Source organism: Lutjanus erythropterus, chromosome 18 (assembly GCF_056507025.1).
Source record: "Lutjanus erythropterus isolate fLutEry1 chromosome 18, fLutEry1.hap2, whole genome shotgun sequence".
Lineage (NCBI taxonomy): Eukaryota > Metazoa > Chordata > Actinopteri > Lutjaniformes > Lutjanidae > Lutjanus > Lutjanus erythropterus.
Genome location: NC_139334.1, coordinates 23315701 through 23329933, shown reverse-complemented (window position 1 = coordinate 23329933; position 14233 = coordinate 23315701). Strand labels below are relative to the sequence as shown.

At 39.0% G+C, this 14233-nt stretch overlaps 2 protein-coding genes across 7 annotated transcripts in view; both read left to right on the top strand.

Annotated features, from left to right (window-relative positions):
• Window positions 1-10939, top strand: part of stxbp5b (syntaxin binding protein 5b (tomosyn)) — a 44395-nt gene extending 33456 nt beyond the window's left edge. For 3 of the 6 annotated variants that reach the window (XM_084741884.1, XM_084741883.1, XM_084741888.1), the window contains 8 exons: window positions 968-1018; window positions 1235-1363; window positions 2096-2335; window positions 4667-5024; window positions 5159-5324; window positions 6040-6151; window positions 7184-7404; window positions 7492-10939. In XM_084741884.1, the coding sequence (XP_084598010.1) occupies window positions 968-1018; window positions 1235-1363; window positions 2096-2335; window positions 4667-5024; window positions 5159-5324; window positions 6040-6151; window positions 7184-7404; window positions 7492-7533 (1319 nt within the window). In that variant the 3' untranslated portion in view covers window positions 7534-10939. The remainder of the gene's footprint in view (window positions 1-967; window positions 1019-1234; window positions 1364-2095; window positions 2336-4666; window positions 5025-5158; window positions 5325-6039; window positions 6152-7183; window positions 7405-7491) is intronic. The other 3 variants (XM_084741885.1, XM_084741886.1, XM_084741887.1) reach the window with 2 other exon arrangements.
• Window positions 10940-13153: 2214 nt separating this feature from the next.
• sash1b (SAM and SH3 domain containing 1b) overlaps window positions 13154-14233 on the top strand; it is a 60192-nt gene continuing 59112 nt past the window's right edge. Inside the window, exon 1 of the mRNA XM_084742179.1 lies at window positions 13154-14027. Coding sequence (XP_084598305.1) covers window positions 13545-14027 — 483 coding nt within the window. The 5' untranslated portion in view covers window positions 13154-13544. The remainder of the gene's footprint in view (window positions 14028-14233) is intronic.

The window sequence follows — 14233 nt, the reverse complement described above, 5'->3', positions numbered from 1 at the left end:
TATAGTCCTCTTAAAGGGGAGTTTTTGAAGTGGTGTTGTATGAGGTACTTTACTTTCACAAGATGGCGATCGACACGCCCCCAGTTTGGAGAAGATAAGATAAGGTAGTATTTTCTTAATCATGAAGGAAATAAAGCAGAGATTGCTCCAAATTTTTAGTAATATAAGAATAAAAACAAGCGTGTTATGAAATACAGAGTGTATAAGAAATAAATACAAAAGCCAGTGCCTAAGTGGGAGTAAGATAAGTAAAAAAGTAAACTGAAACAGGAAAAGTAGTATTGGAGATAAACTGCTGTGGACAGGGTCAGCAGCGAAATGTATTTCAGCCACTTAAAAAAAGCCCACCTAAAAAAAAATAAAAAATCAATATCAGTTCAAGGGTATGCTATATTTAGAACATTTTCACCACTTTGCCTTGTTATCAGACAGCCTTTTCTGAAGGAAAACTGACGTATCGCCCTCTCTAAAGCAACCAGAGTCCTTTGGCAAAATAAGCCAATGTTGATCTTTTTTTAGGGGGGTAAAATATGTTTTGCTGCTGATCCAGTATATGCTACACCAGTACTCGTGCTGCTCCTCCAAACTGGGGTTGTGTCCACTGCCATCTACTGTAGGGAATACACTGACCATAGATAAGTGTATCATACAAACCCATTTCAAGAAATCCAAACTATCTCGAGATGTATGACATATTGTACTGTATGTATGACCTTAAAGGTTGTCCTTCAGTATGTATCACCACTCCTAAGAATAACTCAAATTTCAGTGATTGTTTACTGATTTGCAAAGTAAAGAGAAAAAAAAGTCATGAATTACCAAATTGTTAATTACGGAATCTTTGATTGCAATTTATTTAAATTATCTTTGATAATCTTCTACCTTTAATCTATCTATCATCTTTGATAAACATTTTCCATTTTTAGCCGCCAGAAAAATAAAATGGGAGTATTTGTTTCTGTTACAGCCAAGATGTCACGGAAAATTAGCTCGTCTAGTGAGCCAAAGTCAGACATGGGTAAGCCAAAACTATTGAATTTTAGCTTTTAAGAACCTTTACATTTCCCTACAGGTTTCCTTCTTGCAGTTTGATTCTTCTGCTGCTTAGTATTCTGTTCACAGCTGTGAGAGTACTGCTTATTATCTGATAGCATGTTGGTGTAAATGTGAGACTCCTGTTGTCTCTGGATGCGAAACTGTACATTGAGACAAACTCTGTTTGCACTGTGAGCAGACAACAGGTGCCAAGGATGGCGCTCTCTCACATGTAAGAAGCGCTATTGTTGTGTGAGTGAAGACAAGGCTGCAACCAGGATGAGCCTGAAGGGGGGCGTCTGTAGAACTAAGTCAGCCCCCATCTCCCGTGAGTGGACCAGCCCTGGTCTGACTTGGTCTGAAGTGGGATAACTGGTACTAACCCCCACCACTGCTGGGGCTTTTATTCTGAATGGGCAGACATGTGACACTAATCTTCTCACAGTGATTGCCTCGTTCTTTTTGAGGACGCTCAACTGACTTGACTGCGCTCGAGTGTTAAAAATCCTGCTTTTCTTGTTTACAGTTTTTCCTTGTGAAGAGCACACATGACGGGCGGTGTATCACAGATCTGTTTGTGTTTCTGTCGGGATCCCTCATTAGCTTTTTAAAGAGGGTAAAAGCTTGTGTTTCAGCTGCCGTCAGCACAGTAATGAGGCATGAATAATTCTTGCTCCTTAAATACCAGTTCCTCCTTTGGAGTCCCTGTAGTACTACAAGCATATCTTACACATTTTTTTCACATTGAGAATGTTGTTGTTGTTAAATTCATTTCCAAAAAAAGTGCATTGTGGGAACAATTTAAATAAAAAAAACATCCCTGGATGTAAAGTGTGCACCAGCTTCTCAATGTCAAAAAGCTTTTGGGTGAACTGGGTCACCTCCATAAAACCATGTGATTCAGGATGGTAGCAGGACATTGCTCTAACATGTTAACTGAGTTTTGACCCAGTGGATTTTATGCCAATAACATCTCTAATCTTCTCTCTAAAAGTCATCCTTCACTCAAACTATTTCCTCATTCTCTCGTGTTTGTGCTCACTCCTGTGCTGCCGTCCAGATGCCAAGGATAACTCATTCACCCGCTCGCGTAGTTCAAGTGTAACCAGCATAGACAGGGAGTCTCGAGAGGCCATCTCATCCTTTCACTTCTGCGAGAGTTTCCCCAGAAAGAATGACAGCCTGCTCAGCCCCTGTGTGCTGGTGGGAACCACCCAGGGTTCTGTGATGATGGTGGCCGTCAGCCTGCCGCCCGGCGGGGACCAGAGGCTGCAGCAGCCGGTTGGCATCTCCTCCTGCGGTAAGAAGATGCTGAACTGAGCTTGATGTAGTTCGCCAGGTGGGGATCCGCATATGGTCAGTCGGAACTGAAACAATAATACTAGAAGGGGTTTAAATCACAATTTTCATCATGATACAATATTATATTGATTCTTTGGACAACGATACAATATTTGCTGATATCACAAAGTCTGTACCAGTATAATTTTGGCTGAATTCAGGGGCCTGTGATCAATATGCAACACCATTTGATTTAACAATCAGTTAAAGCCACCTCTTTTTTCTGAATTGACCATAGAAGAAAAAACAACACATTAATAACTGTAAATAACTAATTGGTATATACTTTAAACTGACTCCACTAACTCATAAAACATGGCTTCACAATGAGAACATTTAACAAAGTATGAAATTCTGCAAGACAATAATTGTCAAGGATCATAGAACTGTTTTTTATAGGCACCATTGTTAAATACCTTAGTGTAAGACATTTGACATACCATAGCAGCTAGCAGACTCTTCCTCTTCTGAGAGTTTAACAAATTTTATTTATCATTTATACTTTTTCTTTCTCGCTGATTGTTTAAGTCACTGCATCCCCTAACCCGATGCAAAACCATAGTTGAATTTCAGCCTGCATGCACATTTTTGCTGCATAACATTGATGAAACAGCAGATAATATCGCCATAGCAAGAGCCCCAAATTAGAAGACTGCTGAGTGAGATGATAAGCCAGGGTTTTTCAGGTCTTTCCTCCGAAATCCAAAATATTTCTACACCGCTGATTTATTCCCGAGAGAGGAGCAAATGTCCTCATCATCGTTTTCTTGACTGCTAGCCACTGTCTAACTGATGCAACCTCTCTTTGAGTATTTAGGAAGAAAGTGTGCTTGGACAGAAACAGTGACACAGACATACCATGGGAAATTTCAAAGTAATGTCGTAGCTGTAACTTCTACATCAGTTTACAGAAAACTTCCCACCCCAAGCCTCTCAAAACCAAAATCTCCTTACAAACCTGAGAAAGCTTGCCATGTGCAGCAATGACTCTTTTTTTCCCTTCATAGCTGAAATGTTTTGATGGTTTCTCATACTGTGAAGAGTAGTTAAAATTGAGGAAGGAAGTGGTGACAGAGAAGGACAGCAGGAAACTCTGGTCACTTGAAATGTTTGTGTAAGGATTTTTCTTTTGAGAAAGATCAGTTCTCAGTTTCAGAAATCTCTGCATCCTGTCACGTCTTGTATATTCATGTAACTTTTTTCAAATTACTTCTGTTTAATGCAGTTTCCTAAATGCAATGCTGAGCTTCTAAGAACAATTTGAAAGCTCAATACAATATTAGTGATTGCAACATGATCACATGGAGTCCACATGGCTCCACACTGTAGCTGATTCAGTTTGGCATTTCAACTAAGGCTTGTAAGCTGTAGGCTTAAAGTACATCATACAGGCATTCTGTACTGCGCCTTTTGAAAATGATTTTAAAAAAAGTATTAAACCATATTAGCAACATTGCAACTCTCTCTATATACAGTACATTTATATTATACATGTTTTATTTGTCCTTAATTTTACCAGGGAGGTCTAGTTGAGATACATTATCTTTTCTGCCGGGAGTTCTGGTCAAGATGTGCAGCAAAAATTATAAAGATTCATGTAGAAGTACAGACAAGAAACAGTGGTCAAATAACAAATCATACATCACAGAAACATAACAATACACAAGAAACAGATACAAAACATACATGGGTCACACAGCAAATAATGACACTTATTAGAAGCCATGACACCATTCTGTCAAAACACATTTTAAGCCATTTTTGAACGTGGCTAGAGAGGGTAAAGATTCCAAGTATGTTTTGCAGCTCATTCCAGGGGTGCAGGGCGTGAAAGAAAAGGCAGATTTAACCAGTTTGGTTTGGGTGGTTTGGCTCATGAGTAAAATTTTAAAGTCAGAAATTTGCTAACAACAGGGTTTAAAAGGACCAAACCATTATTTTTGTATTCCAAGAAGTGAAAGGTCATGCCAGTTTTAGGATCATTTTGTTGCACCAAAAAAATGCTTACCACAGGAAACAACAAGTCAAATGCAGGGCACAGAACAGAAAGAAACTTTGTCAGTTGTGTGGTTAGTGGATGTGGTTTTATTTATTTCCCACTATTCCCAGTTGTTGTGCAGATTTTTCAAATGAAGATATTCAGCTTCACACGCTGATTGTCCTCTTTGTTGACCTTGAAATAAGGATTTTAGCTCTGAGACAAAATTATCTTGATAGTCTGTGTTAATTTGAGGCCATCTCTAATCCAAATGAAAACAACAGCTCTGTAATACTCTGTAATATTCTTCAGGCACTCTGGTGAGTCTCAAAGGAGGCATTTTGACTATGGCCCTGTTGGACGCCACTGGAACTCTGCTGCCCCCTTCCTACGAGCCATGGTATGACCCCAATGCCTCAGATGAAGAGAAGGAGAAGAGCCGGAGGCGCAGGCCGGCCTCCCCTCCCTCGTCACAAGAGGGTCAAGACTCCCAGTTCGCCGTGCTGTGTTCGGAGAAACAGGCCAAGGTGGTGGCGATGCCCTCCCAGACCCGCATCTACAAACACAACATCACAGAGACCTCCTTCGTGCTGAGGGCTGACGTCGTGCTGATGGCCGGAGCAAACTGCATCGCCTGTTTCTGTGCCAACGGCCATATCATGACTCTGAGGTACGATGTCCGCTTGCCAGAAATAAAATGCTTGTCAAAATATCTGATAAAATCACAACAGCTTCATTTATATTCCATAATTCTTAAAGTTACAGTGTGGCCTGAAATCATGTCTGCTCTTTGTATCATCCCAGTTTACCCAGTCTAAGGCCTCTGCTGGATGTGAACTACCTGCCGCTGACAGATATGCGTATTGCTAGAACGTTCTGCTTCTCTAACCTGGGTCAGGCCCTGTACCTCACCTCCGCCACTGAGATCCAGAGGATCACCTACAGCCAGGAGACCTGTGATAACCTGCAGGTCAGATACTCTTAAACAATGAACTAGTTACACTGTGAAAAATTTGAATTCTTGTTGCTTTATTAGATCCAATAATTCTCAGTGTGGAGACTTTCCATGTAGGCTTGGAGGAAACAAACTGTAGTGCAGCGTGTGGGTGTTGAGAAGTTTTTGTACTTTCTTCACTGTGGACTGTAGTGGCATTTTAACATTATGCATCTTACTTTTAATGAACACACAACTCCAGTTATCCATACACCAGTCATCCTCTGTGGGCAAGAAGAAATCTGGGATTTTTTTCTTTTTTTACTTTGTTTATTGGTTTTGTTTGGGCATACAAGCATAAGTATTTTGCATGTTAACCTATGACTTTTTTTACAGCCAAAAAGAAAATCAAACAGGATAAAGGAGACACAAAACAAAACAGCCAGCAAGTGTTCATTATAGAAGAAGGGCTTAAGCATAGACAAAAGCATTTTCTACATTTTCATTCTGAGCATAAAGGTCATTTTCAGACTATAAATCTCTCTCATAATATCTCATCATTGTTCTGTAGTACACTATCTTGAATTGTAGCGTGCACATTTTTTCAAAATGAGTGTAATTTATTTAATTTAATTTGACCTTCCAGTGGCATGGTATGTGTTCAGAAAAGAAGAGTGATACTTTATAGGTCAGTCTGTATTTCTTCAGGGAATATAGATTGAAATAGACGTGTGCTAACTGTCTTCCTCAGGAGATGCTCAGTGAGTTATTTACCCCTGTGGAGACACCAGAGGCTCCTAACAGAGGTTTCTTCAAGGGCCTTTTTGGGGGAGGAGCTCAGTCTCTGGACAGAGAGGACCTCTGTGAGTACAGACTGGAAGAATTCTTCACATATTTTATTGCATTTACATCATATATACTACAAATAATTTCAGTAATGGTTTGACATTGAAGTTAGTTTACAGAAACAAAAAATGACAAGAAGATAAGAAGAGAAGGTAAAAAAATAATAATAGATTAAAAATAATCTTGTATACGCAGACCTAAGTAAATGAATATAAAGACTAATGATAACAAGGGCATACAAGTGTAACTGACAATGATTCTTACATTCTATAGTAGGTACAGCAGTTTAAAGTTGGATGTATCATAACTTGTTTGTGGAAAATTTTATATTTTCTCTAATTAAAACAAATCACTAATCCATTGTATAAAGCTGGGTGAAGATGTATCTTTCCATTTTAAAAGGATCATGTTTGGCAAGAGGATCTTTTGAGAAAAGTTTTGGAGACCCACAAAAATGTTCAAAATCAGCATGAATTAACTGATTTACTGAGGCAAGTGGAAATTAGCGAAAAGATTTACAGTCAGAATTCCTTGATTTTGCTGCACGACCAGAACATCTGAGCATTAGCAGCTGTAGTTGATTTGCAGCTATCGCATGCAGAGCTCACCTCTGAAAACAGTTTACTTGGCATAGAACATTGCAGGACGCAGACAGACGAAGTGCAAAAAATAGCTGAAAGACAGGTATATCTGTTTCACAGAAAATTTGATTCTGTAAAAGTGTATAGAAACTGTGGCTTTATAAGATAAAGGATTACATGAGGATAAAGTGGGGAACTGAAGAAGCATTTGCTGCTTTAAATCTCAAATTTGTAAGTAGTAAAAGAAATATTTTGTGGATAATTAATTAAAAATGTAGATTTTAATTTATTTATTTTGTAAATTCAGTTTTTTTTTTACATCATTGGCTGACCAAAGCCATCAGTCAGAGGTATTTTGACAATGAGACTAAGGGAATTTCTGTAACCTCTAAGGTGCCATTTGATTTTAATTTGAACATAAGAAGATGAATTTGTTAACATATTAAATGTGCTTTTTGTCTTTGGTAGTTGGTGAAACAGCTGCTGGCAAGGCCTCCCGCAGCCTGGCCCAGCACATCCCTGGCCCGGGGAGCATGGAAGGCATGAAGGGTGCAGCGTCCGGGGTTGTGGGCGACCTGGCCCGCGCCCGGATAGCTCTGGACGAGAGAGGGCAAAAACTGGGCGAGCTGGAGGAAAGAACGGCAGCCATGATGGCCAGCGCAGAGTCCTTTTCCAAACATGCTCATGATGTAAGGACTTGCAGTTTCTTCGAAAAACATTGTTTTCAAGTTAACTTCCAATTTCTGACTCTCATTTTTACCTCCTTACTCCTTCAGATGATGCTGAAGTACAAAGATAAGAAGTGGTACCAGCTCTGATGGCAGCGTGTGGAGCATCGGACTCTGTATAATCACGCAAACACCAGTGTCTCTAAGGAGCTGCAGGTCCCTCTTCTTCTCTTCTCAATTTCTCTCCACGGGGGGTTCTGCTCAACAGACTCATGCTTTTATTCTCAGCACAATATCATAACACTCTGCATTACCTCAGTCACCGGGGGACTGCCGCGGAGTGGACACAGGCCGACCCAACGTAACGAGAACGCAAAGAAATGGAAGAAGAGAAGCCCTTAGGAATCTCTCTTTCCATTTCGCCAGAGAACAACGATGTTCACGCAGAACAGGAGAGAGGGGACCTTTCATATCCATCAGTCATGCACTCATATATATCTCATATATATATCTACACATCCTGCTGTTTTGTTCTGAAGGGGGAAAAGACAATTCTGCAAAACTTGTACTTGTGGAGGCCTGATTGCAATTGTTCTTTTTTCCTTTTCTCTGCCCTTTATGGTCTCTGCCAAACACAGTGGACTTAAATGAGGAGAAAAGTCTGATGACCCCCGCTTGTCCTTCAAATCTAATCAAGTCAATGAAGATGTAAGCTTCTATAAGAATGATTGAATCAATGAAGGACTTGTGTATGTTTGTTTTTTCTGGTCTAAATTATTTTTAGAGTTTGATCTCTGTCCTTTTTTTAAGTCTGTTTTTGTCTTTTTTTTTTGTCCAGAAAGGGCCTTTCAAGCACTTAGAATAGAAAAGGAGATGATGAATCTATTGCCTCTCACCGAATAAGGGCTGGTAGTACACTAGTTCATCACAGACCATTCCTTTTCCAGCATTTTTCCAGCATTACCAAGTTGTTTTAGGTGAGAAAGACTAATGGCGTGTTTTCTGAGAGTCACTTTGGTTTTAATTTAAATTTAGATTATTTATTGGAAGAGTATAATAGATATGAAGTAAAAGAAGTTTATATGTTGGGCATTCAATTTAATTTTCTTTCCTTTGCGCTAAAAAAGTGCTGAAAATGTTTACCCCACGATAAAGAGTTTACATTGATCTATCAGAAAAATGAAGAGTTGATACACTGGAGAACCTGCTGAGGGTCTTTCACGGGGCTGTAGCTAAGTCAGGTATGAGAATGGTGATGTGTTAAAGGGCAAGACAAAGATTGTCCTTTGCATAAATGTATATTTTGGTTACAATTTTAAGTTTTTTGTGATAAAGATTCTATCTATACATGATCTATTCAGACTTCTTTTTGGCATTCTGTCATAGCTGCAGTTGATTTATTTTTTGTTTTTTTGTCTCGTTTCTCAATGTGTAGGGAAAAAAGCATGTGTCTCTTCCAGCACAATGGAAATGGTAATGCTGTCTTTGTATTCGTAGCTGCCAGTAGAAATGACCAAGCACCACAGAGTGTTCCAGGCAGTGCCATTGGTCATCTCTCTCTGAACCGTTCACTTAAAAACTGTTTCTCTTCTGCCTTTGCCTCATGACGCATATATGCTAACCTCTACCTATGTGTATGTCTGTGTGTTCGTGAACATACATATATTCAGGAATATGTGTATGGGCGCCAATATTTATAATACTACATAGATACAGTGTATTACAATAGGTCTTTTGAGGTTTTTGTTTTTGCTTGACAGTGTTTTTCAATGTGATTAACTAGACTTCTATTGTAATTAGATTTCTTTCTCATGAGGTGCGAGGATATGCTGCTATTTGTGTCAATGTAGGAGCATTACCTGCCGGTCTTTTATTTTGAAATGAGAGACAAGACTTTGTCGGTCCTGATTGCTGCCAAATGTTGTACATAACGGGGACAGCTGGACACAAATCTGACAGTGCAGGTTCAGGCAACGTGACATACTGAACGCTCGCGGCCATGTTCTTTTCCGACACCAAAGAGTTGCTTAATTTCACAGAGTTGTCTTGATTTTTTTTTTCTCAAAATGAGTCGGTCTGGATACCGTGGATGGCACTCTTTAAGTCAAGAAGTCTACTGTGTGCAAGGCGGGAGGGGGGGTGGGGTGGTAGATTGGCTTTAACTTCTTCTTATAGCACCCTCATTACCCAAACTGCTGTACATGTGTTCAGAGAGGACAGGCAAAGTGAATTTGAAGAGTTTCATTCCAAAATGTGATATCCACCAAAGAAAATCATGTGACTCATGGAAAATGGTTGCAGGCATGAAGTAAAACTAGTTTTGATCCATTTTCTTAGATTTTAGAGTATTAAATCATTTCAATTACACCAAAAATGTTTTATCCAAGATGGATATACAGCGTTTCGGAATAAAACCCTTCACTTTTAGCTGGCTGATTTTAATCTACTCTACTGTATACTACTGAGATAAACCCATTTCAAAGAGCAGTTATGTGGGTTTTGCACTATTTTTTGTACTTAAAATAATTTTGTTAGTATGATTTTTAGTGTGTTTATTTTTTCTTGTCCCATTTTTGTTATTTTTTTGAAAGGACCAAAACATGACAGAACCTATGCTTATCTATGTCATTTGCCAATTATGCTGATTGCTTCACTCTCAGATTTGTTTTCAATGTCAGGTTAATGATACTATGATATATTTATATATTTGAAAACAAATATATATACTTTTAATTTCAATAATCTATTAAAAATTAATACCTTTAATGTAATTTTTGGGATAGAATAACTCACATTAATGTCCAAAACGATGGTTGTGCATAATTATCCATCATCCAGACATGACAATAAACATTTTCTGGTTATATATTGAACATGCTCATCTCGGATTCAAGCTTTGCTACTGCAGGAGGGTCATCTCCTCTCAGTGGGCCGCTGAGTCTTTCTACAAAGTGTGGCCTCGACTTTAAAGTGCTTCAGTTTGCAACATATATGTCCTAAATGGTCTCTTATTGCACATTGAAGGATGCATGATATTAAGTGTTTACAAACTTGAAACAACCATGTATTATCCCTCTTAGAGATTGTCTGTTCCGGCATTTGTATTTACCACCAAGTTGAACAAAACTAAAGTTTTCATCACACAACAGAAGCGTGTCCCATTTTCATTTGATCATGCCAGTTGTATATGTGTGAGAGAATATATTTATTTTGTTGGTACATCTGTTTATGTTACTGTTTGCTTCATGAAAACTCTTGCTTTTCCTGCACTGTAGAAATGCATAGAAAGCGAAAGCTAGGCTCGCCACAGCACCGTGCAGGAGAGCTCAAGGGTTTCTCAGTCGCCATACTTCGTCCATCCGTCTGTCTTCTGGGATGAATATCTGTGGAGTTGCAGTATTTTCTCATAGTAGGCAATTTTTGTACAGTTTTATTAAAATAAATTTCACATGGATGTCTGACTTAATCTGCTGCCACAAACAATTTAGACTGTAGATACAGTATATATATATATATATTATTGTGCAATGGAAAATAAATGTAAAACCAATCATAACATGTTTTGTCTTGTGTTTTCTGTTTAATGTTTGACCAGTTTCATTTAAAAAGTAATGCTCTACGGATTCTTTTATAGAAAACCTTTAGGGTCAAAGGTCAGTTTGGCTATACATTCAAGAGTCTTGCTCAAGAACTCTTGAGCACTGTCCAGGACTGCCCTGATCATCCTGAGTGTCAGCCTGGTGCCGTCCTGATGTATCACACAGAATGCTGTTGTGCACAAGTACTAGAGACCATGCATCTGAGCGAGGTGGCACAAATTATTTGGTGCTGTCACTTTTCACATAGGCATTTTCCAACAGTTTTGTAGAAAAAACATCAGGTTGTAGAAGTTTGTTGATTTGCTTCCGTGTGGCGTCTTTATTCTGTATTAGCTGGTAAAAATGATGGTAACATTCTGGTGTTTTTGTTACTTATTAAGTGGTGATGCACCTATAAACACAGGCATACCATAAGCTGTAAAAAAGCAGTATTACTCCAGTGCCAAATTTAGTGAGATACAGAATATGTATTTATGTCAGTTATGTAGTAATGTTGTGCAACTACTGGTTAGGATTGTTCAAACCCACAGGACTGAATGATGAATTAAGGTATAGATCCATCCGTAAAAAAAAAAAAAAAAAGCTGTGAATATGTATGTCAAGCTATTATTATTATTATTATTATTATTATTATTATTATTATTATTATTATTGTTGTTGTTGTTGTTGTTGTTCAGAGTATTTTCATTTCTATTGGATTTGAAAGTGTTGCAAGAACTAATAATACAGGTATTGTTATTTCCTATTTCATTTTATGTATTTTTTTTTAACATTGTCTTAATTTTATTTATTTTATTTTACAATGATTTAAAAATGTGGCCAGAACAAATAATACAGGTATTTTTGTTATTTGTTATTTTTAATTCAATTTTGTTTTTTTGTTTTTTTTTAAACTTAGTTTTTATTTCAATTCGTTTGTTATTTTAAATTATTTTTAATGTACATTTATCATTGTCTTAATTATTTTATTTTATTTTATTTTATTTTATTTTACTTTATTTTATTAACGAGTCCTACATTACCCAGAAACCCCTGCAGGTGGCGCTAGTGGTCGCTGAACTCCCGTCGTCCAGCGGGGCAGAAACTACAGCAGCGACTGAAGTCGAGGCTCAGAGAGCATCTCTCTCACACTGTCTGAATCGGCGGATGGAGCGGAGGGACTGTGAGCAAAGTTGAATACGGTGAAAGCCAGGCATGAAATCGGCCACAACAAGTGCACGCTGAGCAGTTATAGAGAATTTAGTGTATTTTATTGTCTGCGAACGTTTTTGTAGTAGTTAATGCTACATATCGCTCTGGCTTCAGCGTCAACCTTTTAATTTTTGCTCCGGCTGATGAATGTTTGATGGACCTGACTGAGCGTCTTGCCCCGTAACCGCTGGACCGATGAACGAGACAAAGAGGATGGATGCAGCCCGAGAAGACGCCGACTGTTAACATTTGCGGCTTACTTTCACCATCTGTGGCAGAGGATAACTTAACAGAAATGTGGTCAACTCGGTTAAAGGCTTTTCCCACCCGTTAACGTCAACTATACGATTCAAGTCGGCGACAGAAAGTAACGTAAATGACGGTCAATTTCAAAAGTGTTTGCGTCGCAGAGGTCAAGGGCAACAAGCCAACCTGTTTTCACTGTTTTTGTTAAAGAGGACTTCAGCAGACAGATGTTTCAGACAGAAGATAAAAACAGAAGTTAAAGGGCTTCTGATGTCTCCACATTCGCAGTCATTGTGTTTCCCATTGTTTCGGCCACAACTAATAGATGAGTCTCATTTGGACAAGTGAACTTGGGACTGTGTGTAAAGTGGGAGTTGCATGGACCAGACTGCTGGATTGCCTCTGCACAAACCCCTGCAGCAGTGTGAATGGATATGATGATGTGCACTTAAAGGCGTAATATGCAGCATTTTCCTAAAAAGAAAAAATGTGTAGGCTCATATAAACATAATCCTTCTAAATCACAACTAATGACCAGAAGTGTCATGATTCACCAAATCCACGATTTGGTTTGGCTTTTTATTTGAAGGTCACAATTTGATTTTTCTATTTAAACTTTTTTTGCACTGACAGCTGTGCCGTTGTGAGACTATTGAGTATTGATTTGTAAAGCTCATTGACTACAGATCCTTGGTTTTATGCCCTGACAGAACTGTCATTTACATCTTCACACTTGTGTTTGTGTGTGTTTGGGCAAACAATCTAACCCCTACTCTTTACTCTGCTCTCTGTCTGTGAGAGCTGGTGCAGAAAGAGATATACACACACATAGTCAGAGTGGACTGAGGATTGCTTCAGCTGTATTCACACAAAATCTAGCATTGTGCGGAGGTGTGGGCCTGTTTGTTTGTGCTTTAACTGCTGTGAAACAACCAGGAAATAATGTTTGATTTTTCTGATTCGCTGCTTTGTTCTTGCTAAAACTGCTTGCTTTCTTAATTCACTCTGTCTCGCTTCCCCTTTCTTGCTCGCTGAGTCAGGGAAGAGGGACCAGCTTTGAATGGTGCGTTTACAAATGCTGCATATTCTGCCTTTAAGGTAGGCCTCTTTCTGTCCTGTTTTAAGATGAGCCAAGGGCCAAACCTTGTCCTCGAGTGGCTGTCGAAGCTCCATCTGGCCCAGTATGTCGAGGCGTTCATCGACAATGGATATGATGATTTGGAAGTTTGTAAACAGATTGGGGAGCCAGACCTCGATGCCATTGGTGTCCACATTGAGTACCACAGACACAGGCTGCTCAAAGCGGTGCAGACGCTAAAGGATGAGGACGAAAGGAAAGCACCTGGCTATTATTTCACCTTAGAGCCTCTGGATCCATCTACTTGCAACCACTCTTCATTTCCAAACAAAGAAGACGACATCAGGACTTTGGGGTCACACTTTCGGGCCACAAGAATTCATCAGGCCTCCTGCCCTGGAAACCATAACCCGAGAATCACTGATTGTAATGACTTTGTGACTTACCCGAAACTGAAGCTCAAGGTACTGATAAGGGATAAACTTGCAAAAGATGGAATCAACCTGGGAGAAGCACCTTATACCTTTAAGGTAGGAAACTTTTACTTCCTTTTTTACACAGTGTCGATACTAAATGCTGGCCCTTCAAGCACTGTCTCATGGAATTTAATACGCTTACTTTGTTATGTTTGTGAAGAAGAGTGTGACAAATTTCTTTGATGTTGCTGACGTCCAATGATTCTTTTTTGTTTCTCCAAGGATGCTTTGGTTTCTCTGGTATATGTCTGCTGAATTTC